The sequence below is a fragment of the Electrona antarctica genome (genome assembly GCF_951216825.1).
Source record: "Electrona antarctica genome assembly, chromosome: 3".
Classification (NCBI taxonomy): Eukaryota; Metazoa; Chordata; class Actinopteri; order Myctophiformes; family Myctophidae; genus Electrona; species Electrona antarctica.
The window spans coordinates 43,940,917-43,967,480 of NC_136808.1; the positions used below are offsets into that span (position 1 = coordinate 43,940,917).

The 26,564-nt window shown below is 44.2% G+C and overlaps 1 protein-coding gene across 4 annotated transcripts in view; it reads right to left on the reverse strand.

Moving 5' to 3' along the window:
• LOC306919310 (uncharacterized protein) overlaps positions 1-26,564 on the reverse strand; it is a 56,965-nt gene that overhangs the window by 12,166 nt on the left and 18,235 nt on the right. For all 4 annotated transcript variants that reach the window (XM_079496164.1, XM_079496165.1, XM_079496162.1 and 1 more), the window contains exons 6-25: positions 25,547-25,743; positions 25,013-25,304; positions 24,156-24,211; positions 23,698-23,941; positions 22,232-22,432; positions 20,814-20,887; positions 20,226-20,559; positions 19,644-19,717; positions 18,696-18,915; positions 18,063-18,136; positions 14,988-15,156; positions 13,801-13,997; positions 13,069-13,219; positions 12,168-12,314; positions 10,819-11,039; positions 10,428-10,560; positions 7,021-7,094; positions 6,118-6,769; positions 4,846-4,919; positions 2,302-3,514 (exon numbers count right to left, since the gene is read on the reverse strand). In XM_079496164.1, coding sequence (XP_079352290.1) covers positions 2,302-3,514; positions 4,846-4,919; positions 6,118-6,769; positions 7,021-7,094; positions 10,428-10,560; positions 10,819-11,039; positions 12,168-12,314; positions 13,069-13,219; positions 13,801-13,997; positions 14,988-15,156; positions 18,063-18,136; positions 18,696-18,915; positions 19,644-19,717; positions 20,226-20,559; positions 20,814-20,887; positions 22,232-22,432; positions 23,698-23,941; positions 24,156-24,211; positions 25,013-25,304; positions 25,547-25,743 — 4,797 coding nt within the window. The remainder of the gene's footprint in view (positions 1-2,301; positions 3,515-4,845; positions 4,920-6,117; positions 6,770-7,020; positions 7,095-10,427; positions 10,561-10,818; positions 11,040-12,167; positions 12,315-13,068; positions 13,220-13,800; positions 13,998-14,987; positions 15,157-18,062; positions 18,137-18,695; positions 18,916-19,643; positions 19,718-20,225; positions 20,560-20,813; positions 20,888-22,231; positions 22,433-23,697; positions 23,942-24,155; positions 24,212-25,012; positions 25,305-25,546; positions 25,744-26,564) is intronic.

The window sequence follows — 26,564 nt, forward strand, 5'->3', positions numbered from 1 at the left end:
CTGGCACAATGATATCTGGGATGTCTAAACCTCTGGCACAACGATATCTGGGATGTCTAAACCTCTGGCACAACGATATCTGGGATGTCTAAACCTCTGGCACAACGATATCTGGGATGTCTAAACCTCTGGCACAACGATATCTGGGATGTCTAAACCTCTGGCACAACGATATGTGGGATGTCTAAACCTCTGGCACAACGATATCTGGGTTGTGAGGCCAAACTTCGCTGTCTCGTATGGAAGGTGATGTAGTCTCTCTCTCTCAAATGCTGCTCGCCTCTCCTCGAGAGCAACAATCCCTCTTTATATAGAGTCAGCTGAATGCTTGTCACGATGACGACGATGCCAGTCATCCATATATGGAGTTTCCACATTGACCTGATGTCAGCACAACATGTCTCTGTTGTCTCCATATATGGAGCTCTCGTGAGAGGGAATCTCCATATATGGAACTCTCGAGGGAGTGAGAGCCTTCGTTACGATGACTAGCCCATTTAGACCTGAGGACGATTCTACAAATGTCTTCTAAATCATGACAGTTTTCTGAAAAATCCATGTTTCTATATCAGTGGTGCTTAAACTATTTCATGTCAAGGAGCAACAGTATTATCTGTATTTGGCCGCCGACCCCCATCTGAAAATATGTTGTTCCAGGGCTGGTTGTGCTGGTTCTGGACAAGCGGAAATGCAGAGCACCCGTTCCACCCATCTGTCTGTTTCCCTTTTATGCCCATATATGGAGATTTCTGTATGTGTCTCTCTGTGTCCCTTTATTCCTATATACGGAGTTCTGTTTCAGGCATGGCCAAATGTGGAGTGTTGTGATGTCAGAACAGGCCAGCTTAGAGTTCTTTGTTAGGCATGCCCAAATATGGAGTGTTGTGATGTCAAAACAGGCCAGCTCCATATTTGGACCCTGGGCAGGGGCCCTGTCCACTGTGTCCAGAGCCCGGGCAGAGGCCTTTTGTGGCGGTTGTGGACAACCGTGGGTCCGACCGACTCAACACCGGGCACTAGGCCTATAGCCTTAGTGCCTTAGATAGCACTTTATGTAGACTTAGATAGCATTTTATCCAGACTTATAGCATGTTACGTAGACAGCACTAGAATTGCATTTTATGAAGTCATAGCACTTTATAGTACATATGTATAGTATAGTATGTATCGTTTATTATATGTATAGTTTCATTATATAGATACTCCACTGTTATGTTCTTAGCTTACGCATGTTTCATTATAACTACTTTTTATGTATGTGATTTATTAACCCACAATTTAATGTTATTCTATTTAATTCACTTGCATAATGGGACAGTAGTGTTTTCATATAGGCCTACGTTGTGCCTACCTTGTCGACATCACTCTGAAATTGAATTGAATAATATTTGGACTACTGGACAGCTGACAGTAGGCTCTCTTCACTCTTATGGCAATAAGAGTGAAATATATGACATATATGGCAATTTAATTCCTTTGATGCTGAAGTAGGCCTAAACATGTTTGTTTCATTTCAAAGTGTTTATATTTAAATTAGATGAAGACAGTCACCAAATATGTATATAGAAACATGTTACCAGGATGGTTTAACCATTATCCTGAATACATCTGACGTTGTTTGAGTTGACACCAGTCACAGTAGCCTACAGTAAAACACTTATGTCGCATTCCCACCAGAATGCTTTACTGCGATTAAAACGAATCCTATTGTCGGAAAGTGCGCTTCGCTTGGCAGGTGTGAAAGAACCGCATTCTACTTTGCTGGGGGTTTCACTTCACTTGCTAACCTGACTCAGGTTAGCATTACGTGCTAACCTGACTCAGGTTAGCATTACGTGCTAACCTGACTCAGGTTAGCATTACGTGCTAACCTGACTCAGGTTAGCATTACGTGCTAACCTGACTCCGCCAGATTGCGGCAGTATTGGAGTTACTTACGTGCGCAATGAGGACAAGTATGGCTGTGCTCTAGTCTAGGCGACTGTGGCTCAAAAGGTAGAGCAGGTCGTCCAATGATCCATGGGTCGGCGGTTCGAATCCCGGCTCCTCCTGGCTACATGTCGAAGTGTCCTTGGGCAGGTCCTAACCTAACAGCCAATGGCCTAACAGGTCCTAACCTAACAGCCAATGACCTAACAGGTTCTAACCTAACAGCCAATGACCTAACAGGTCCCAACCTAAGAGCCAATGACCTAACAGGTCCTAACCTAACAGCCAATGACCTAACAGGTCCTAACCTAACAGCCAATTACCTAACAGGTCCCAACCTAACAGCCAATGACCATAATAAAACAGGCCTACCTTTTTCTGGTGACTCCACCTTCTGGAGTTCGAATCTGGGTCTACAGCGTCGTGGTGGCTGACTGTTGGCATCTTTACCCTCTAGCTGCGGTGTCTTTCTGCAGCGTCGTGGTGGCTGACTGTTGGCATCTTTACCACCTAGCTGCAGTGTTTTTCTGCAGCGTCGTGGTGGCTGACTGTTGGCATCTTTACCACCTAGCTCCGGTGTCTTTCTGCAGTGCCGTGGTGGCTGACTGTTGGCATCTTTACCACCTAGCTCCGGTGTCTTTCTGCAGCGTCGTGGTGGCTGACTGTTGGCATCTTTACCCTCTAGCTCCGGTGTCTTTCTGCAGTGTCGTGGTGGCTGACTGTTGGCATCTTTACCCTCTAGCTCCGGTGTCTTTCTGCAGTGTCGTGGTGGCTGACTGTTGGCATCTTTACCACCTAGCTGCAGTGTCTTTCTGCAGCGTCGTGCTGGCTGACTGTTGGCATCTTTACCCTCTAGCTCCGGTGTCTTTCTGCAGCGTCGTGGTGGCTGACTGTTGGCATCTTTACCCTCTAGCTCCGGTGTCTTTCTGCAGCGTCGTGGTGGCTGACTGTTGGCATCTTTACCACCTAGCTCCGGTGTCTTTCTGCAGTGTCGTGGTGGCTGACTGTTGGCATCTTTACCACCTAGCTCCGGTGTCTTTCTGCAGTGTCGTGGTGGCTGACTGTTGGCATCTTTACCACCTAGCTCCGGTGTCTTTCTGCAGCATCGTGGTGGCTGACTGTTGGCATCTTTACCACCTAGCTCCGGTGTCTTTCTGCAGCGTCGTGGTGGCTGACTGTTGGCATCTTTACCACCTAGCTCCGGTGTCTTTCTGCAGTGTCGTGGTGGCTGACTGTTGGCATCTTTACCACCTAGCTCCGGTGTCTTTCTGCAGTGTTGTGGTGGCTGACTGTTGGCATCTTTACCCTCTAGCTCCGGTGTCTTTTTGCAGCGTCGAGGTGGCTGACTGTTGGCATCTTTACCACCTAGCTCCGGTGTCTTTCTGCAGTGTTGTGGTGGCTGACTGTTGGCATCTTTACCCTCTAGCTCCTGTGTCTTTCTGCAGCATCGTGGTGGCTGACTGTTGGCATCTTTTCCCTCCGGTGTCTTTCTGCTCAGCCGGCGTTTGGCTGGAGGTCTGACGTTCTCACTGCAGGTCTGTGGTGGAGCTTTTGGAGCTTTTTGTCTGCCCTTCGCTTCTGGTGTCTGAAAAGAACAGACCAAATAACAGTTATGGCATTGTGAGATACTGTAAATGGCATTGTGAGATACTGTAAATGGTAGGGGTGCACCGATGTGGAAATTCTTGGCCGATACCGATACAGAACAACCTGATAGTCACCGATGCCGATGTTTGTATACCGTATTTTTCCAAATGGTAGCCTGGGCTGTTAATATGCAAAATCGATTTGGACCCAATCGTTTATAAGGAACTAGGCAGCGGTGGCCGAACGGATTGCGGAGCGGTCTTGATACCGGAAGGTCGCCAGTTCGAATCAGCGGTCCGACACGTTAAAATTACCACCGCTGAAGTGCCCTTGAGCAAGGCATTGAACCACTACCATGAAATAATATAGTAACTTTGCTTTTTGCTTTGGCTGCTATTTGCAGTAGGCCGTTATTTATTTTTGCACTGGTCTGCACCGGGCCATTATTTGGTTACAGTTCCTGTCGAGCATGTTTTTAGTGCAAAATTAAAAGGTATGATAAACATACATAGCAGGCAAAGTCTTGTCTTTTTGATTTAATATTGAGAATATGGGAGCTTATAGGCAGCTCCTGCTGCTTAATTGATTTGACCCAGATTTGTGCAAACAGACTGTGATGTAATTAGTTTGGTGGCACAGCTGTGTAAAATTCTAATATTATAAAGATTTTAAAAGGCTGTCATATGAATACATTTGCAACTATTTGAATAAAGGTTGTACACATCAGTGAAATTAACCTCTGGGAAAATCCCTAATTGAGAGTGTAGGCCTAGCAAGCGCACCACAGCTCATATAGGCTGCATGGCTAACAGGGCTTGGGCACTACCCTACCATCTCTCTATATCATTTGATAAAGGCATATAAAAAACATGACTTGTACACCCAATGAAAATATAAACTTCACGGAATATATACCACTTTGAATTATAACAATTGGTTGAGTATCGCACAAGTTTAATCTCAACTTTTTTTGCGCAACGGAACCTTGTGGTAAATAAGGTCTATTATTTCACCTGTAGGGTTAATATCATAACCTTGTGGTAGTGAGGTCTATTATTTCACCTGTAGGGTTAATATCATAACCTTGTGGTAGTGAGGTCTATTATTTCACCTGTAGGGTTAATATCATAACCTTGTGGTAGTGAGGTCTATTATTTCACCTGAAGGGTTAATATCATAACCTTGTGGTATAATAGGTCTATTATTTCACCTGAAGGGTTAATATCATAACCTTGTGGTATAATAGGTCTATTATTTCACCTGTAGGGTTAAATGCCTAAATTGTAATATTATAAACTTGCTGTAACTTGGTCTATTATTTCCTTGTACCTGTTCATTGGCTCCAACATGAGACAACGGAATAGGGGGTGGGATGGAGATTTCCGCCAAAAAGTCAAAGATGTCTGTAACACAATAAACAGCAATGAATTTCACTCACCCAAACGTAATGTCCATCCATAACCCATATCTGTCACTGTGCTGGGATGCGCTAAATCTCCCATGTTCAACTAAACTTTTAAAATATTGTTGAAACATAAAAAATTGGCGGTTGTGGAAAGTCCTAGTGCCGGGGGAAATGTCTGTGGAGAATGTCTTTAGAAAGTCCTAGTGCAGGGGGAAATGTTCCTAGTGCAGGGGGAACCGTTCCTAATGCAGGGGGAAATGGTCCTAGTGCAGGGGGAAATGTTCCTAGTGCAGGGGGAAATGGTCCTAGTGCAGGGGGAACCGTTCCTAATGCAGGGGAAAATGGTCCTAGTGCAGGGGAAAATGGTCCTAGTGCAGGGGGAAATGGTCCTAGTGCAGGGGGAAATGGTCCTAATGCAGGGGGAAATGGTCCTAGTGCAGGGGGAAATGGTCCTAATGCAGGGGGAAATGGTCCTAGTGCAGGGGGAAATGGTCCTAGTGCAGGGGGAAATGGTCCTAGTGCAGGGGGAAATGGTCCTAGTGCAGGGGGAAATGGTCCTAATGCAGGGGGAAATGGTCCTAGTGCAGGGGGAAATGGTCCTAGTGCAGGGGGAAATGGTCCTAGTGCAGGGGGAAATGGTCCTAGTGCAGGGGAAAATGGGGGAAATTGTCCTAGTGCAGGGGGAAATGGGGGAAATTGTCCTAGTGCAGGGGGAAATGGTCCTAGTGCAGGGGGAAATGGTCCTAGTGCAGGGGGAAATGGTCCTAGTGCAGGGGGAAATGGTCCTAGTGCAGGGGGAAATGTCTGTGGAGAATGTCTGAAGACATTCAAACTATCCAGAGTGCAAACTCTCCACGTAACTCTCAAAGTTACATGATTACGTACGTACACGTATTCTTTGAAATACCGGTACATTTTTCTCTGCTTTCTCTCGCTCTATATATATATACCTGTCATCACAAATGTTATGGCTGAATTTAGCCCAAGTATGCTTGCAATGGATTCAGAATCATGACAATCCCCTAGTTCGACACACAGATGAAAGTAGAGACTCTTGAGATATTTGGTGTTTACATCGTCAGAACCAAATATTCTGTGGGAACGCTGGCAAGGCTGCAATAGGCTATGTAGAAACTCAAGCAGTTAATGAGTTAATAAAGTGACCAATATGGCACAGAAGATGTAAAATACAATACCTCTCTCTGGTGAATCCAACTCCTGGGATTCAGACATGGGTCTGCCGCACTGTGGTGGAGCGTTGGCATCGCTACCTTCCATCTCCTGGTCTTTTCTACACTGTGGTGGACCGTTGGCATCGCTACCTTCCATCTCCTGGTCTTTTCTACACTGTGGTGGACCGTTGGCATCGCTACCTTCCATCTCCTGGTCCTTTCTACACTGTGGTGGACCGTTGGCATCGCTACCTTCCATCTCCTGGTCCTTTCTACACTGTGGTGGACCGTTGGCATCGCTACCTTCCATCTCCTGGTCCTTTCTACACTGTGGTGGACCGTTGGCATCGCTACCTTCCATCTCCTGGTCCTTTCTACACTGTGGTGGACCGTTGGCATCACTACCTTCCATCTCCTGGTCCTTTCTACACTGTGGTGGACCGTTGGCATCGCTACCTTCCATCTCCTGGTCCTTTCTACACTGTGGTGGAGCGTTGGCATCGCTACCTTCCATCTCCTGGTCCTTTCTAGACCGGCGTTTGGCTGGAGACTTCTTTTCTGTGGAAGACTTTGGTTGACCTTTTGGACATTTCTGTCTTCCCTTTGTTTTAGTTGTAGTATTCCTACGCCCAGAGGTCGACTGCTGAATGCTCAAAGATGAATCCACCTCTGGTGTCTGAAAAGAGCAGGCCCAATAAGTTATTAAATGGCATTGTGAGACAGAGGAGTCATAAAAGGTAGAGTGAGCAGGTTGGAGGCAGACTCTTGACAACTTTCAGTACCAAGGTGCAATTAATTTAAAGGCAGTTTGAAGAGTTAAACAAAACCAAAAGACTAATCAATTATATAAATGAAGTGCAGATCCTAATTATCTGTACACAATGGAACTTTAACTACCTGCCTGTAGGGTCTAATATTTCCATGTACCTGTTCGTTGGCTCCAACATGAGACAATGACATAGGGGATGGTGGGGAGAAACAGTCCAAAAAGTCGAAGATGTCTATAATAAGAAACAAAACAAAAAAATCAGCAATGAATTTCATTCAACCAAACATATGTCCATGCATTAATCCATTACGTTCACTGTGCTGGAATGTGATAAGTATCCTATATTCAACTAAACTTTTAGATATTGCTAAAACATCAAAATAGCCCTATGAAATCAAAAGATGCTTGGCTAATAATGAGACTCGTTTTACAACTATGATCATTTTAAAAGGTTTTTATCTTTTAATTTGGACTTGACATGACGGAAAGTTGAGGGTTGATTACGCAACCATCTATAAGACAGACCTTAACGATGTGTATTCTGAGGGTATCTTAACGATGTATCTTTAACGATGTGTATTCCAGGGGTATCTTAACGATGTATCTTTAACGATGTGTATTCCGAGGGTATCTCCGACTCGCCGCATGCTCTGTTGTGACGACACGGTCTGTTCGTTTGTTGGTGTTTGTCTTTTTCCTCTATTTTCGACATTTTTGTTTGTCTGTCTGTGAGTCGCCACTGTCTGGCTAAACCACCATCATGCTGTGAGAGTCCCCACTGTCTGGCTAAACCACCATCATGCTGGACATGTACAGAACTGCCTGGGTTGTATTTATAATGCGATGGATGACAGCTCCGCGGTGGTTAGCGCCGGATGCCAGCGGTGGCTACGGGATACTCATCCACACCTACGGGATGATCTCCTTCAGATACGGTCCTCTATCATGTGCAACGGATTATCTTCCACCTGAGTTTCGTCCCAGAAAGAGGGGGAGACGGGGGGGGTGTACGAACTAGACTGAGGAGGAGTCATGGCTAACGTTCGCTCTCTCAGGTACAAGATGGACACATCACACGCCGGCAGGAGAGAGCCTACAAGGAAGCCTGGCTCGATGAGTCCATGTCGGACTCAGATGTCAACCTGGATGGATTCACCATCATTCGGGCGGACAGGACAGGTCAGTCGGACAAGAACAGTGGCGGAGGGGTCTGCATCTACGTCAACGACAGGTGGTGTAATAACATCAAAGTCCACAACACAGTCTGTACACCTACTGTAACATAGAAATGCTAACACTGTCGCCCTTTCTTTTCCCAAGAGAATTCCCAACTGTGGTCATCGGGTTCTGATTCTAAACATCATTCTGCCAGCTGTCATGTCACAGCTGGACCCAGTCCAGTTTGCCTATAGGCCAAGAGAGGGACAGAGGATGCTGTGGCATGCCTCCTTCACTCCTTTCTCCAACATCTGGATTCATCATCAGTAGGGCTGTCAAATGATTAAAATTTTTAATCAGAGTAATCACAGCTTCAAAATTAATTTAATCATGATTAATCACCATTCGAACTATGTCCAAAATATGCCATATTTTCCTGTATATTGTTGTGGAAATGTTAATATAAATGAAAGAAAGCGGATATAAATTTGTTTTTTAATGTTTTTTGTTTTCTAATGCATTTATATATGATGTGAGCATTTGTAGGCCTAGCCTACACTTTGAGTTAAATTAACACTGGCTTTTGGCCATGTAGACTGGGGTCCCCCATGAGGAAGTCACTAATGTTGCTCTGGAGAAGGAAGTCTGGAACACTCTGGGGGAGCTGTTGCCCCGCGACCCGACCACGGATAAGCGGTTGAAGATGGATGGATGGAGACTGGGGTCCCAGTCCAGAGATACAAATCATAATGAAATGGTCTAGGCTACTTTCTATCAATTTAATTTGGGGGTCCTTGAAATTAAAATGGCTGAGAATCAATGGGTTAAACTGTAGACTATAGTTCATTCACAAAATACAATAACATGGCACATAACCATTTTTGAAACAGGGCTTGGTTTAGAAAAGCCTATATTTTGCGCTAAAGTAAAATATTGAATAACATATAAATGTAGGTTTTAAGGCTAGAATGACATTGTAGAGAAGTGGACTATAGTGAGAGACGAGATTTAATTGTCTCTCTTACATTGCGGGACTGCAGGACTCTGGAGATAGTTAGTCGTGAATGATCAGCTTCAGTCAGTGTTTTGGTTCGTACCTGGAGTTGTGCATTATCTGCGCTGTGCACAGCAGCACAGGAGAACTGTCTTTATATCCCTGGTTGTTTTGAGTTGCTTTCCATGTGCGACACAAAAGTACCATGTGTTTGTTTTGGTAATAGCCTATACTGCAGGCACAGCCATGCTGATTCACGTAATCGCGTTGGACAAAACAAAACCAGGCGGACCAACGTTAATGGCTTAATGCACGTAGGACCCGCATTTTCAAACTGTCCACAAGTTGCGACGGACCCGACGATACTATAAAATGTTGTGAGGGATTCTTGCAGCGCACTGCGTCTGAGCCACACACAGTACACAGCACTAGTAGTGTGCGTGTGTGCATGCGTGCGGAGGAAGAAGACTGGAGGAGGCGTGTGCGTGTGTGTGTGTGACTGTGTGTAGCCTAATGAATGATGATCCAAAGGGGCTTTGCTAGGCACTGTAGGCAGACAAAGTAACGCAACAGAGTTACAGAATCAAACCACTTGGCAACCCATTGAACCCAACTACAATACACAAGCTACAGTGTATCTCTCTAGTGTTGTTCAATCATGACTGTGCGCTACACAGTGACAGATTTGTTATGCACTGGACGTTCCTGAGCCGCGCACACGGGCGCACGTTAGGGGCTTATACTCTAAGGTTAGGGGGAACACTGCGCATGCGTTAATTACGTTAAATATTTTAACGCAATTAATTAACGCAATTAATTAATGCCGTTAACGCGTTATTTTTGACAGCCTTAATCATCAGACAATTTTGCTACCATTCTTTTTGTGGACTTTAGTTCTGCTTTTAACACTATCCAACGCGTTCATATGATCAAGAAACTGCATCACCTCAACATCCCTCCACTCCTCATCCACTGGACTCACAACTTCCTGAGTAACAGACCACAAACAGTTAAAGTAGGTACATCCTTCTCATCAACTGTTATCACCAACACAGGGGCCCCTCAGGGTTGTGTCCTTTCCTCTACACACTATACACACACATGACTATAATAGCCACTCGATCTATCTAAATCATTCCGTCCAATTCTAATCAAAGTTTATGTTTTAGACGGACCATCGCGGTCCCGTCGCTAGTCGCGTTAGAATTAATCATACCTCCCGTTGTTGTCGATCGCCTCGGGGGTGTTTTGGCTACATCTAGCTACATCGGGGATAGCGCCTTGTGCGTCACTAAATGTGCTCCGTTGCTGCAAATGGCTGGGCGCTCTGATTTAATGGTTCTAAATACCCCCGGTGTGTGGTGTTAATAAAGTGGCCAATGTGGCACAGTACACCTATATAAGATATGATACCTCTCTCTGGTGAATCCAACTCCTGGGATTCAGACATGGGTCTGCCGCACTGTGGTGGAGCGTTGGCATCGCTACCTTCCATCTCCTGGTCCTTTTTACGCTGTTTGGCTGCAGGCTTATTTTCTGTGGAAGTCTGAAAAGAACAGGCCCAATAACAGTTACTAAATGGCATTGTGAGACAGAGGAGTAAAACAAAAGGTGGAGTGAGCAGATTGGAGGCAGACTCTTGACAACTTTCAATCCGGCGGAATTAATTTAGAAGTTTGAAGATGAATCAATGAAACAAATTAAAAGCCACGGACGGCTTTGAAATCAGCGGTAAATTCCGCGATCGCGGATTCCTGTGGGGACTATATAGGGGGCATGTATGACACAATACAGCTTTAAATACCTGACTGTCTGAAAAAGGTCCTATAACCTCTTTGGTTCCAACAGGAGACAATGAAACAGGGGGTGGGATGGCAGCCAAGGATGTACAGTCTGGTGTGGAGTTAACAGAGGCTTCTGGTGTGTCCCATGGTTGTCCCTCACCTCTAGGTGGCGTGGTTTGTAAGCAACTCTCAGGGGATTCGCTTAAAAGATAACTGCTGCGTATCAACCGTCCTGATGGTTCTGTGGGGAAGAGTGGAATGTCAACGGTCTATAACAAAATGACTTTACAGCCACATGGTGCATAGCAGCAGTTTGTTAAAGTTAAAAACCGAAGACACTTATACACATGTAGCCTTCAGTAGTTATTTAAACCCTTATGCACCTTGCAAATAAGGGAAGCGGAAAGGTTGCAAGTGAGAACCAAAGTCAACTAGAAATGCACTCTGTCGAGGTGCCAACGTGCGCCTTGCGTTGCGGCAAGCAGAGCAATAATAATAATTGGATACAACACGGTTAAGTCCAAATCTCAAGCAACACCACTGTGGATCCAGTGTCCCCCCCATGGGGGGGGATCCAGTGTCCCCCCATGGGGGGGATCCAGTGTCCCCCCATGGGGGGGATCCAGTGCCCCCCCATGAGGGGGATCCGGTGTCCCCCCCATGAGGGGGATCCGGTGTCCCCCCCATGAGGGGGATCCGGTGTCCCCCCATGAGGGGGATCCAGTGTCCCCCCAGTGTCCCCCCCATGAGGGGATCCAGTGTCCCCCCCATGGGGGGGGATCCAGTCTCCCCCCCATGGGGGGGATCCAGTGTCCCCCCCATGAGGGGATCCAGTGTCCCCCCATGGGGGGGATCCAGTGTCCCCCCATGGGGGGGATCCAGTGTCCCCCCATGGGGGGGGATCCAGTGTCCCCCCCCATGGGGGGGGATCCAGTGTCCCCCCCATGAGGGGATCCAGTGTCCCCCCATGAGGGGATCCAGTGTCCCCCCATGAGGGGATCCAGTGTACCCCCCATGAGGGGATCCAGTGTCCCCCCCCATGAGGGGGATCCAGTGTCCCCCCCATGAGGGGATCCAGTGTCCCCCCCATGGGGGGGATCCAGTCTCCCCCCCATGGGGGGGATCCAGTGTCCCCCCCATGAGGGGATCCAGTGTCCCCCCATGGGGGGGATCCAGTGTTCCCCCATGGGGGGGGATCCAGTGTCCCCCCCATGAGGGGATCCAGTGTCCCCCCATGAGGGGATCCAGTGTCCCCCCATGAGGGGATCCAGTGTACCCCCCATGAGGGGATCCAGTGTCCCCCCCATGGGGGGGATCCAGTGTCCCCCCCCATGAGGGGATCCAGCGTCCCCAGTAAAGTCCCACTCACCCATGGCAAAGTTGTAGAAGTGCTGGGGTAATCGTCTAGGTCTCTTCTCCCGTCCTGCTGCTGGGAGCTCTGGAGAAATGGTTATGTCTGCTTCTGGAGAACTGATCTTCACCTGCAGGCTGGACTCCATAGAACGGTCTGGGGTCTCTGAATAAAGATTATCAATCACAATTAGGGCACAGTGGCAACTTGGCACGGTGGCAACTTGGACACTCACGCATGAAGGAAGCATGAGTTCAAGTCCGTTGCTCTCCCCATGTCCTCCATATATGGGGACTAGGTTGGCAGAGGGTGTGTAGAGCCCAGGATCACATTAGATAATTGACACAGGGGTGAAAAATGGGTTACAAAATCGTGGGATAAAAATTATTTTAAAAAAAAGAAAACACAATTAAATCATTAATCGCAATTATTTGTGTGACAATTAATGGTCAACTTAAATGTGTAATGGTGACAGTCCTAACTGATGGTCGTTTGTCAGTCCTAACTAATGGTCGTTTGTCAGTCCTAACTGATGGTCGTTTGTCAGTCCTAACTGATGGTCGTTTGTCAGTCCTAACTAATGGTCGTTTGTCAGTCCTAACTGATGGTCGTTTGTCAGTCCTAACTGATGGTCGTTTGTCAGCCCTAACTGATGGTCGTTTGTCAGCCCTAACTGATGGTCGTTTGTCAGCCCCAACTGATGGTCGTTTGTCAGTCCTAACTAATGGTCGTTTGTCAGCCCCAACTGATGGTCGTTTGTCAGCCCCAACTGATGGTCGTTTGTCAGCCCCAACTGATGGTCGTTTGTCAGCCCCAACTGATGGTCGTTTGTCAGTCCTAACTGTTGATGGTCGTTTGTCAGTCCTAACTGATGGTCGTTTGTCAGCCCTAACTGATGGTGGACCGTTGGCATCGCTACCTTCCATCTCCTGGTCCTTTTTATTCTGGTGTTTGGCTGGAGTCTTTGGTTGACCTTTTGGACTTTTTTGTTTTCCCTTTGCTTCAGTTGTAGTATTCCTACGCCCAGAGGTCAACCGCTGAATGCTCAAAGATGAATCCACCTCTGGAGTCTGAAAAGAGCAGGCCCAATAAGTTACTAAATGGCATTGTGAGACAGAGGAGTCAACAAGTGTGAGCAGATTGGAGGCAGACTCTTGACAACTTTCAATCCCAAGGCGGAATTACTTTACAGGCAGTTTGAAGAGTTAAACAGAAAAAAATAATAATAATCAAAAGATCAATCAATGAAATAAATTAAGAGCCAAATTAATCGTTATCTATAAGGGGGCATGTATGACACAATACAGCTTAAAATGCCTGACTGTCTGGAAAAGGTCTATAATTTCCTATTTTAAAAGGAGGTGGCTTATTGCACACATCCAGTTCCTCGCTGGTGCTGGACAAACGGAGTAGATAAATACAGAGAAGGAGAGCTCCGCACAGTCTTTGCTCCAATAGTGTTTATTTTGTTAAAACACCATTTAAATCAGGCGATAGTAATCACAATATGATAACCTCCCTTATATCATAGTCGTCACGTGACTGACGCTAACAGGGCAGCTAACTTTCAAACCCCCAGAGTGCTATAAAATAAATTGAATAACAAGTTCACAACATTAAAGTTTAAAACTTGCTGGTATTTTCCTATTACCTGTCCTTTGGTTCCAACAGGAGACAATGAAACAGGGGGTGGGATGGCAGCCAAGGATGTACAGTCTGGTGTGGAGTTAACTGAGGCTTCTGGTGTGTCCCATGGTTGTCCCTCACCTCTAGGTGGCGTGGTTGGTAAGCAACTCTCAGGGGATTCGCTTAAAGGAGAACTTCTGCGTATCAACCGTCCTGATGGTTCTGTGGGGAAGAGTGGAAGAGATTTCCATCAAAATGTCAGAGTGTGCTGGCACATGATCAATCTCCAAATGTTCAACTAAACTTTTAGATATTGTTAAAACATAAAAATAACCATATGGAATCAAAACATGCCTGGCGAACAGTGACTCGTTTTACAACTATGATCATTTTAACAGGTTTTTATCATTTAAATTGAACGCAAAGTTGAGGGTTGATCATAACTTTATTGCGCAACCGTCTATAAAACAGATTTTAGCTATGTGTATTCATCATGACTTTATTACGTCTATAAAACAGATTTTAGCGATGTGTATTCATCATGACTTTATTGCGTCTATAAAACAGATTTTAGCGATGTGTATTCATGACTTTATTACGTCCATAAAACAGATTTTAGCGATGTGTATTCATCATGCCTTTATTACGTCTATAAAACAGATTTTAGCGATGTGTATTCATCATGACTTTATTACGTCTATAAAACAGATTTTAGCTATGTGTATTCATCATGACTTTATTTCGTCTATAAAAGAGATTTTAGCGATGTGTATTCATCATGACTTTATTACGTCTATAAAACAGATTTTAGCTATGTGTATTCATTATGACTTTATTACGTCTATAAAACATTTTAGCGATGTGTATTCATCATGACTTTATTACGTCTATAAAACCGATTTTAGCGATGTGTATTCCGTGAATTAGATTTTAAAGTGGCAAATCTCCCCTTTCTAGAATGTTTTAATAAACCTGGCATGGCCATTTCAGTTTAGACTTTAGGGAAATGATGGATAAGCAAAAGAACATTCTAATTCTGCACTCAACTCATTTTCAATATTTATCATAGCCTACCAGACGTGGTTTTTGAGCTGTGCTGTAAGGCGTGTGTGGCCATTAGCTAACGCTAGGTCGCAGACAGTAATTTATCTTCTGTGATAGCATTGTATTGTAACTCTGACTTCCACTGTGGTGGACCGTTGGCATCGCTACCTTCCATCTCCTGGTCCTTTCTATGCCGGCGTTTGGCTGCAGGCTTCCTTTTTGTGCAAATCCGTGGTTGACCTTTTGGACTTTTTTGTCTTCCCTTTGCTTCAGTTGTAGACGTCCTAAGCCCAGAGGTCGACCGCTGAATGCTCAAAGATGAATCCACCTCTGGTGTCTGAAAAGAGCAGGCCCAATAGCAGTTACTAAATGGCATTGTGAGACAGAGGAGTCAAACACATGAAGTGAGCAGGTCCCAAGGTGCAATTAATTGAAAAAACGTTTGAAGAGTTAAAGAAAACCAAAAGACTAATCAATAAGCCCCACCCCTCTCCAATTGTTTAAATTGTGTTTTGGATCCAAGATGGCCACAGCACCAGGAGGGGGTGGGGCGGAGGTGAGCGGGTGGGGTTGACATATGCCCTTACTGGGCTGCGTTCACACATTCAAGACACCTGTCTTATGTCTGTCTTGTGTCTGTGTATAATGGCCGCTCCAAAGGTCAAACCATATGGGCTTCCAAAGGAAGCCCATATGGTTTGACCAAACATTTTGTTTAATGGGGAGGAGGGGGGCAGAACACATCCATCAAAGCTGTGTTCAGACACAAGTCAGGTGTCAGACACAAGGCAAGTGTCTTGAATGCAGCCCAGTAAGGGCATATGTCGACCCCACCCGCTCACCTCCGCCCCACCCCCTCCTGGTGCTGCAGCCATCTTGGAAACTATTACAATATAAACAGTGGGAGAGGGGTGGGGCCGAGAAAGGCCCTTATTGACCTATAGCTAAGCCCCTCCCCAAACTGCTATGGTCCAATCACAGCTAAGCATAACATGCGTTAGACAAACCTCACCACCAATAGTTTTCCTATATGATAAAAAAATCACACCCGTGTGAACTGAGTGGTGTAAGGTTTTATATAGCATGATCAGCTGTGGTCTGACGTAATGTCTGACGTAATGAAATCACACAAAATATGTTAAGTAAAAAAAGCTATCATTTTTGATAAATGTATGTATCACACCTGGATGTGATTTCACAACTGGCTGTTTTTGCGCAGAGAAAATGACCACGGTTGCTACGGTCATCCAGTTCACCCGGGTGTGATTTAATTACGTCAGAAATTATTTTGAACATAGCAACCATGGTCATTTTTTTATGCACACAAAAGCCAGTTGTAGGAGTGGTTTACACCACTCAAAAAATGTTTTAAAAAAGAGAAATGTCACGCACATTTTTCCAGTGCATACGGCAGGCCTTGTTGATGGATTTGGAAGATTGTGAAGGTCTGGTTCCAAGGTCTGGTTCCAAAAATGAACCAGTATTTAATGTGTAAAATCCATGATATTTACATTGGAATGAATGAGCCCGGCTGGAAAGTGTCCGAGTGGAGTGTCTAAGTAGCTAAAGGTGAATTATATAAATTAAGAGCAAATCCTAATCATATATGCAGTGTTGGGACCGTTACTTTTAAAAAGTAACTAGTTACAGTTACTAGTTACATTATCATCTCAAAAGTAACTTAGTTACTTTACTGTTACTTAAACCAAAAAGTAATGCGTTACTGTGAAAAGTAACTTTTCCGTTACTAAAAAAAAAAAAAAGAAAGAAATTCCAGACCCACATGAACGCACTCAGGGTGCCAGCCCGGTTCCGGTGACTTTCCCCGCCTCCAAAACTGTCAGGTGAACAGTTACCGTGTGGGGGTCCCCGGAACATCCAGACCCCCAGGAACATGCCCAGGGGGCCGGGCCGGTTCCGGCGAGCCGCCCCGCATCCAAAACACTTGGTGGAGAAAATATGCTATTTCCGTGCTCAGACCCAGGGACACAGCCAGCCAGCCAGGGACACACATAGTTGTCTATATAGGAGTGGTTGCACCACTCAAAAAGAAAAACGGGCTCCCACTTCCAGGCCATTCATTCATGCCTTCATTTCAGTACAGTTAGTGATAATAATACCAATAGCAGGGGGGGACTGGTGGTGATTTTGATGATGCTATGTAGGCCTATCAATACATATTTATAGCAAACACCACAAGTAGGCTACAACCAACACAACATGGGGGTTCCAGTTCCACTGCTCCAGTGAATATTGTATGTGCAGATAGGCTGAGATAGCTCATAGCTGCTCGTATTGGTGGTGGTGGCAATACTATTTTGAGTCTGGATTTATAAACAAAGTAAGACCAAAACCAGAATTAATATTTGATTATCAAACACACACGTGCGCGCAAAGTCCCTTTCAGTATCTGTCCGTCTCTCTCTCGCTCAAAAGTAGGCTGCACACACCGTCTGTCTGTCTCTCTCTCGCTCAAAAGTAGGCTGCACCGACCGTTCGTCTGTCTGTCTCTCTCTCGCCCAAAAGTAGGCTGCACCGACCGTCCGTCCGTCTGTCTGTCTGTCTCTCTTTCGCTCAAAAGTAGGCTGCACCGACCGTCCGTCCGTCTCTGTCTGTCTGTCTCTCGCTCAAAAGTAGGCTGGTCCGTCCGTCCTCTCTCTCCCCCCCCTCTCTCTCCCTCCACCCCCCCCCCCCCCCCCCCCCTCTCTCTCATGATGTGCATGCGCACGGCGCACACGTCTCTCACACACACGCGACCGACACAAACAAACACGCACGCAAAAGTTGAATCCCGTCGCAGTGCCAGCAGGCAGAGCAGGGGAGGAGGTATAGCCGGTGGCGGCGGTGGGAATGGGATCATAATCTGCATGGGACTCAACTTACTTTGACTGTTCTTTGTGCTGGATTGGAGCAGCTGAAGGAAATAAGGAATATATCCATAACAAACGCCGCGCGTCACCACGTGTAGTGTACACACACACACACAAAACCGCACACACACACACTCCTCCTCCTCCCCCGCAAGGCAAGCAGACTGACAGTTCTTCTCATTCTCCCCCGAGACTACATGAAAAATAACGGAAGAATAACGGAATAACGCACCATGTAGTAACTGTAACGTTACTGAATTTTACGCGTTACAGCAACCGTTACACACATTATTTACGTTACGTCCCAACACTGATTATATATACACAATGCATATTTAAATACCTGCCAGAAAGGTCTAATATTTTCTCATACCTGTTTGTTGGCTCCAACATGAGACGATGGAATAGGGGGAGGTGGGGAGAAATGGTCCAGAAAGTCAAAGATGTCTATAAAAAACAAAACATAAATTAATTTCACTCACCCAAAAACAATGCCATATATGTCCATAATCCATTACTTTTACTGTGCTGGCATGCACTAAATTTCCCATTTTAACAGGTTTTTATTTTTTTATTTGTACTTTACATGACGAAAAATTGAAGGTTGATCATAACTTTATTACGCAGCCGTCTATAAGAGACTTTAACGATGTGTATGCCGCAAATTAGATTTTACAGTGGCAAATCTTCCTTTTCTAGAATCTTGTATGCAAGCATTATTTTCATATTTTTGAAGCCCATTTCAGTTTAGACTTTAGGGGAACAATTGAAGGATTAGGATTAGGGGATGAGCAATTGAAGATTCTAATTCTGAACTTGACTCATTTTCAATCTATATCAGACCAGATGTGGTTTTTGAGCTCCGCTGTAAAGTGTGCCATTAGCTCACGCTAACTATAGTCATTTATCCTCTCTGATGGCATTGTATTGCAACTCTGACTTCTGGTAAAGAATCTTGCTCAGATTAATAAAGTGACCAATATAGCACCTAGGAAAAATACGATACCTCTCTCTGGTGAATCCAACTCCTGGGATTCAGACATGAGTCTGCCGCACTGTGGTGGACCGTTGGCATCGCTACCTTCCATCTCCTGGTCCTTTTTACGCCGTTTGGCTGGAGGCTTCTTTTCTGTGGAAGACTTTGGTTGACCTTTTGGACATTTTTGTCTTCCCTTTGCTTTAGTTGTAGAATTCTTAATGCTCAAAGATGAATCCACCCCTGGTGTCTGAAAAGAGCAGGCCCAATAAGTTACTAAATGGCATTGTGAGACAGAGGAGTCATAAAAGGTAGAGTGAACAGGTTGGAGGCAGACTCTTGACAACTTTCAGTACCAAGGTGCAATTAATTTACAGGCAGTTTTAAGAGTTAACCAAAAGACAAATCAATTATATAAATTAACACAATCGGTGCCGGGATTCCTTCAAAATAGGAGCTCTGGGGTGCCGGAAAGACATGGCCGCTTTTACTCTGAAACCCACGACCCGGAAACAATCCGCTAAAAAAGTTTGCTTTACATTGCTAGCTTACATTGCTATCGTTTTAATTTATACGATATATGATCCAAAAAGCGTTCATATTTTGCGGTATAGTATATCGATCAGTTCAAAACCACGGAGAGCGCCCTGGATTAGGAGAGACGAGTCATTCTTTCTGCCGCACTAACAGCCAAGTCAACGGTAAGCTAACATGAGTACAGAGCCTAGCATACGGTAGCCGAAAGGCGAACTGACAAATACAAAAAAGGAAGAAATTCAGAATATTCCTCTCTCGCCCGGTATCATTGAGGATGCGCTAGGACATGTACACACGTCGGAGGATGTACCCCTCGGTTCAATTCCCTATGACGTTTCCACACGTCCTACGGACGGAATGTGTTAAGAGCAAATCCTAATCATTATCTGTACACAATACAGCTTTAACTACCTGCCTGAAGGGTCAAATATTTCCATGTACCTGTCCGTTGGCTCCAACATGAGACGATGACATAGGGCGTGGTGGGGACAAATAGTCCAAAAAGTCATAGATGTCTATAACAAAAAAAAGAACAGCAATGAATTTCACTCACCCAAACATATGTCCATCATCCATTATATTCACTATACTTGCATGTGCTAAATCTCCTATATTCAACTAAACTTTTAGATATTGTTAAAACATCAAAATAGCCTTATTGAAATCCAAAAATGCCTGGCGAACAGTGAGACTCGTTTTACTGTATGTCTGCTTCGGGTTTTTCCCCTAATATTTATCCCAAGATTTTTGTAACCCAATTTTCATTTGGTGCCAATTGCCTGCCCTAAAAAGTAATCCTGGGTTTAAACGTTTTTCTTTTAATTTGGACTTGACATGATGGAAAGTTGAGGGTTGATCATAACTTTATTACGCAACCATCTATAAGACAGACTTTAACGATGTGAGTTCTGCGAATTGTATTTAACAGTGTCAAATCTCCATTTTCTAGAAGTTGGAATAAACCTGGCAAGAAATGTATGAAGTATTATTTTCCAATATAGTACAGAACAAGTTTGTAAATACCTCTCTCTGGTGAATCTGGTGAATCCAACTCCTGGGATTCAGACATGGGTCTGCCGCACTGTGGTGGACCGTTGGCATCGCTACCTTCCATCTCCTGGTCCTTTCTACACTGTGGTGGACCGTTGGCATCACTACCTTCCACCTCCTGGTCCTTTCTACACTGTGGTGGACCGTTGGCATCACTACCTTCCACCTCCTGGTCCTTTCTAGACCGGTGTTTGGCTGCAGGCTTCTTTTCTGTGGAAGACTTTGGTTGACCTTTTGGACATTTTTGTCTTCCCTTTGCTTTAGTCGTAGAATTCTGAATGCGCAACGATGAATCCACCTCTGGTGTCTGAAAAGAGCAGGCCCAATAAGTTATTAAATGGCATTGTGAGACAGAGGAGTCATAAAAGGTAGAGTGAGCAGGTTGGAGGCAGACTCTTGACAACTTTCAGTACCAAGGTGCAATTAATTTAAAGGCATTTTGAAGAGTTAAACAAAACCAAAAGACTAATCAATTATATAAATTAAGAGCAAATCCTAATCGGTACACAATGCAGCTTTAACTACCTGCCTGAAGGGTCTAATATTTGTATTTCCATGTACCTGTTCGTTGGCTCCAACATGAGACGATGACATAGGGGGTGGTGGGGATAAATAGTCCAAAAAGTCATAGATGTCTATAAAAGAAAATTTAAAAAACAGCAATGAATTTCACTCACCCCAACATATGTACATAATCATTTATTTTCACGATACTGGCATGCGTTAATCTCCTATATTCAACTAAACTTTTAGATATTGTTAAAACATCAAAAAGCCTTATTGAAATCCAAAGATGGGCGGCTGTGGCTCAGGAGGTAGAGCAGGTTGTCCAATGATCCATGGGTCGGCGGTTCGAATCCCGGCTCCTCCTGTCTACATGTCGAAGTGTCCTTGGGCAAGACACTGAACCCCAAATTGCTCCCGATGTGCTGGTTGGTACCTTGCATGGCTTCCGCCGCAATCGGTGTATGAATGTGTGTGTGAATGGGTGAATGTAATGCACAATCTATGTAAAGTGCCTTGGATAAAGGCGCTATATAAATGCACCATTTTATTAAATGCACCATTTAAAGATGCATGGCGAACAGTGAGACTCGTTTTACAATTTTGTTTTTAATTATTATTCCTAATTTTTATCCCACAATTTAGTTTTTAAACCCAATTTTCATTCAGTGCCAGCAGTAATCCTAGGCTCTGCTCTCCTTTTGCCAACCTGGGGAGAGCCCTGAACTGAGCTCATGCTTCCTTCAATGAGCAGGCAGGGGGAGGTTCCTTGGTAGGACGTATCGCGTGGATGTTACACGTTATTCCAACCAGTTCCTTTCCCCTCCTCCCACCTAGCTCTGGTCCATAGCTCTAATGCTCTGGTGGTCCATAGCTCTAATGCTGTTGCATTTAGAGCTATGTTACCGATGACTTCCGGGGCTCGCATGAATGCAGACCAGCCTCTCGTCTTTAGCGTAAATAAAAATAAAGTTTTTGCTACTCACCAAAACAAAGGCGGGTTGTGTCATTAGAAAGCCTACTTTCCTTAGTGGAAGCACTCTGAGCCACCCCTCCCCCCATATAAAACGGTACTTTTTGGCCAGAAAGGGATTTTTTTTTTCACCGGAGGAAAAATATTCTCTATGAGGGTATTCTCTGGGCAATATCGGTAGAAGGCGCAGTGGAGTAACTAAAAGTATTTTTTTTTCGGTGGAAACAAAATGCCTTTTTGGCCAAAAAGTACCGTTTATACGTGTGGTGGGGGGCTCAGAGTGCGTTTTTAATTTGGACTCGACGTGACGGAAAGTTGAGGGTTGATCATAACTGTATTATGCAACCATCTATAAGACAGACTTTAACGATGTGAGTTCTGCGAATTGTATTTAACAGTGTCAAATCTCCCTTTTCTAGAAGTTGGAATAAACCTGGCAAGATATGTATGAAGCATTATTTTCCAATATGACCAATATAGTACAGAACAAGTTTGTAAATACCTCTCTCTGGTGAATCTGGTGAATGCAACTCCTGGGATTCAGACATGGGTCTGCCGCACTGTGGTGGACCATTGGCATCGCTACCTTCCATCTCCTGGTCCTTTCTATTCCGGCGTTTGGCTGGAGACTTCTTTTTTGTGCAAGTATTTGGTTGAACTTTTGACGATGACATAGTCAAATAGTCCAAAAAGTCAAAGATGTCTATAAAAGAAAATAAAAAACAGCAATGAATTTCACTCACCCCAACATATACATAATCATTTATTTTCACGATACTGGCATTTGTTAATCTCCTATATTCAACTAAACTTTTAGTGCCAGTTCCCTAAGCAGTAATCCTAGGCTCTGCTCTCCTTCTGCCAACCTGGGGAGAGCCCTGAACTGCTCATGCTTCCTTCAATGAGCAGGCTGCTTTTTATCACCTGATAGGGGGAGGTTCCTCGGTAGGACGTATCACGTGGATGTTACACGTTATTCCAACCAGTTCCTTTCCCCTCCATCAGGCTGACCATATAGACACCAGGATTACTGCATGTTTTTTGTGAGATGATCCTGGCCATTAGCTCACACTAGGTCAGATAGCAATTCATCCTCTGTGATAGCATAGAGTGCCGAAGTCCTGACGTCACTCGCTCGCCCCCTTGATTCCCCTAGTTCACGACTTCACGGAAGTAGTTTCTCTATGGAGAATACAATGGGCTCATCTTAAAATCGTTTCATACAAGCGTTGTGGTCCAAAAATAAACAAGCTGTCTCGGCGTTATTGTCAGGGAGGTGTTATTGTCAGGGAGGTGTCTCTGTATCGTTATATTGTCAAGGAGGTGTCTCTGTATCGTTATATTGTCGGGGAGGTGTCTCTGTATCGCTATATTGTCGGGGAGGTGTCTCTGTATCGTTATATTGTCAGGGAGGTGTCTCTGTATCGTTATATTGTCGGGGAGGTGTCTGTATCGTTATATTGTCGGGGAGGTGTCTCTGTATCATTATATTGTCGGGGAGGTGTCTCTGTATCGTTATATTGTCGGGGAGGTGTCTCTGTATCGTTATATTGTCAGGGAGGTGTCTCTGTATCGTTATATTGTCAGGGAGGTGTCTCTGTATCGTTTGCGACAGTCAGTCACTCATATATGATAGTCTGTTTCTAGTGAAAATGTTACTAATTCAGTAGCAGTAAAAATCGCGTTCTCTCTCAGTCAGTTGATTCTTCATATCCATATGAGTGAAGCAACCTGGATGATTTGTTTATTTTTCAAACACAGTTATTATATGAGGCGGTCTAAAATCCCCCTATGGGGATTACAATGCAAATAAAAAGTACATGAACCAATGGATTTGCGCCCTCTACCGATATTGACGTCAGACTTCGGTGCTCGGTGTATTGTACCTCCGATTTACGGTTAAAATCTCTCATCAGATTATGGTAATAAAGTGACCAATATGGCACAGAACACAGAAGTACTAAATACCTCTCTCTGGTGAATCCAACTCCTGGGATTCAGACATGAGTCTGCTGCACTGTGGTGGACCGTTGGCATCGCTACCTTCCATCTCCTGGTCCTTTTTATTCTGCCGTTTGGCTGGAGACTTCTTTTTTGTGCAAGTCTTTGGTTGAACCTTTGGACATTTCTGTCTTCCCTTTGTTTTAGTTGTAGTATTCCTACGCCCAGAGGTCGACTGCTGAATGCTCAAAGATGAATCCACCTCTGGTGTCTGAAAAGAGCAGGCCCAATAAGTTATTAAATGGCATTGTGAGACAGAGGAGTCATAAAAGGGTGGAGTGAGCAGGTTGGAGGCAGCAGACTCTCAATCCAAGTTGCAATTAGTTAAACAAAAACAAAAGACTAATCAACAAAAGACCAAATATATAAAATTTCTAATCATTAACTGTAAATACCTGCCAGAAAGGTCTATTATTTTCCCATACCTGTTCGTTGGCTCCAACATGAGACAATGAAAGGTGGTCCAAAAAGTCAAAGATGTCTAGAACAAAACAAAGAGCAATACATGTCACTTACCCAAACATACATTATGGATAAAACACACATAAACGATTACTTTCACTGTGTTGGCATGATGCGCTAAATCTCTCAATTTCAAAGACATTTTTAGATTGCTAATCATCAAAATAGGTGGTGGGAAAACCACAGTATACAGTTGTCCAGTATTCTCCAGATATTAGTTCATTGACTCATACGTAATAGAAAACGTGATGTTACATTAATGTCCCTGTACTATCTTCACAGTGAATATCTGTATGCTTATCAATGTGACATTCATGCTGGCATATTTTCAGGACAATAGCAATTAATAGACCAGATGAATTAACACTATAGAATTTTTCTTTTCTGAGCATAGTAATTAAAAATGTAAACCCTGTTCTGACCTGCCATATAATTATTAAAGGTAATGTGAGTGAAAAGGTTAAATCACTATATTCTGATAGTAATCATTGCTATGGAGATTTTGTTCAGTCTCTCCAGCTCTTTAATAAACAGAAAATACATTTTTAGGTAGATGACCTTTTTATTTTAGATTTCTTCCTTTTCTGAGAGAGTAGCTATTAATGAGCTTAATTTGTATAGTGTTCCAGTTCCAATTGTGTCTGCTCATTTCTTTGTGTCATCACTTACAATTCCACTTGTTTAATCTGTATCCTGACTGCGTTTTCTAGCCTGATTGGATAAAATTGATATCCCAGTTTCAGTTTTCGGTTAAAATCTTTCAGCATCAGACTAATAAGGTGAGCAGTATAGCACAGAAGACCTATGTACAATACGATACCTCTCTCTGGTGAATCCAACCCCTGGGATTCAGACATGGGTCTGCCGCACTGTGGTGGAGCGTTGGCATCGCTACCTTCCATCTCCTGGTCCTTTCTACACTGTGGTGGACCGTTGGCATCGCTACCTTCCATCTCCTGGTCCTTTCTACGTCGTTTGGCTGGAGACTTCTTTTCTGTGCAAGTCCGTGGTTGACCTTTTGGACATTTTTGTCTTCCCTTTGTTTCAGTTGTAGTATTCTTAAGCCCAGAGGTCGACCACTGAATGCTCAAAGATGAATCCACCTCTGGTGTCTGAAACGAGCAGGCCCAATAACAGTTAATAAATGGCATTGTGAGACAAATTAGTTAAAAAAAGGTGGAGGCAGACTCTTGACAACTTTCAATCCAAAGGTGAAATTAATTTACAGGCAGTTTGGAGAAGAAAATCTAAAGATTAAATCAATGAAATAAATGAAGACGGTTCTAATCATTAGGGGGCATGTATGACACAATACAGCTTTAAATACCTGACTGTCTGAAAAAGGTCCTATTACCTTTTCTTTGGTTCCAACAGGAGACAATGAAACAGGGGGTGGGATGGCAGCCAAGGATGTACAGTCTGGTGTGGCGTTAACAGAGGCTTCTGGTGTGTCCCATGGTTGTCCCTCACCTCTAGGTGGCGTGGTTGGTAAGCAACTCTCAGGGGATTCGCTTAAAAGAGAACTGCTGCCTATCAACCGTTCTGATGGTTCTGTGGGGAAGAGTGGAAGAGATTTCCATCAAAATGTCAGAGATGTCCACCTGACTGACAGTTTTTCATAGAGCCATTTGCTCAAGCTATTAGAGAAAATGAGGAGTTAATAGGGACCTCGATACCAGGGGAAATTGAAGAACATAAGATCGGACTTTTCGTGGACGATATAATCACCTACCTCCAGAACCCAAATACAACACTCCCCAAATGAATGGAAGTCATGGAAGAATATGGTTCATTGTCTGGCTATAAACTAAATGTATCAAAAACACCAGTATTACTACTCAAGTATGTACTAAATAAAGAAATTAGGAATAGGTATATATTAAATTGGAAAGCTAAATCACCCAGGAAGCCGACAGACTTTAATATAATCACCCAGGAAGCCGACAGACTTTATGAAACAAATAATATAATAAGTGATAACATAAAGAGGGATGTAACTAAATGGTCAACAATAATATTGGATTTTAGTTCAAGAATTGAAGTGGTTAAAAATGCTACGGAGGTTGCTGTATCTGTTCCTGTCATTACAGTCAGAATTCCAGAATCGCAGTTCTCAGCATGGGATAAAATGATTTCCAGGTTTGTCTGGGCAGGGGCTAGACCCAGGGTGAGACTCAAGACCCTTCAATTAGACCAGGAAAATGGTGGGCTAGCGCTGCCAAATCATAAAGAATATTATTATGCGCCACAACTGAGATACTGTTTATTGTATTGTATACTGGTGCTCTCTAAATGATATAGCTAGGTGGAAGGTCATTGAGATGCATCTGTGCCGGGCGCCACCCCAGTCTATGTTAAGTGGGAAATAATAT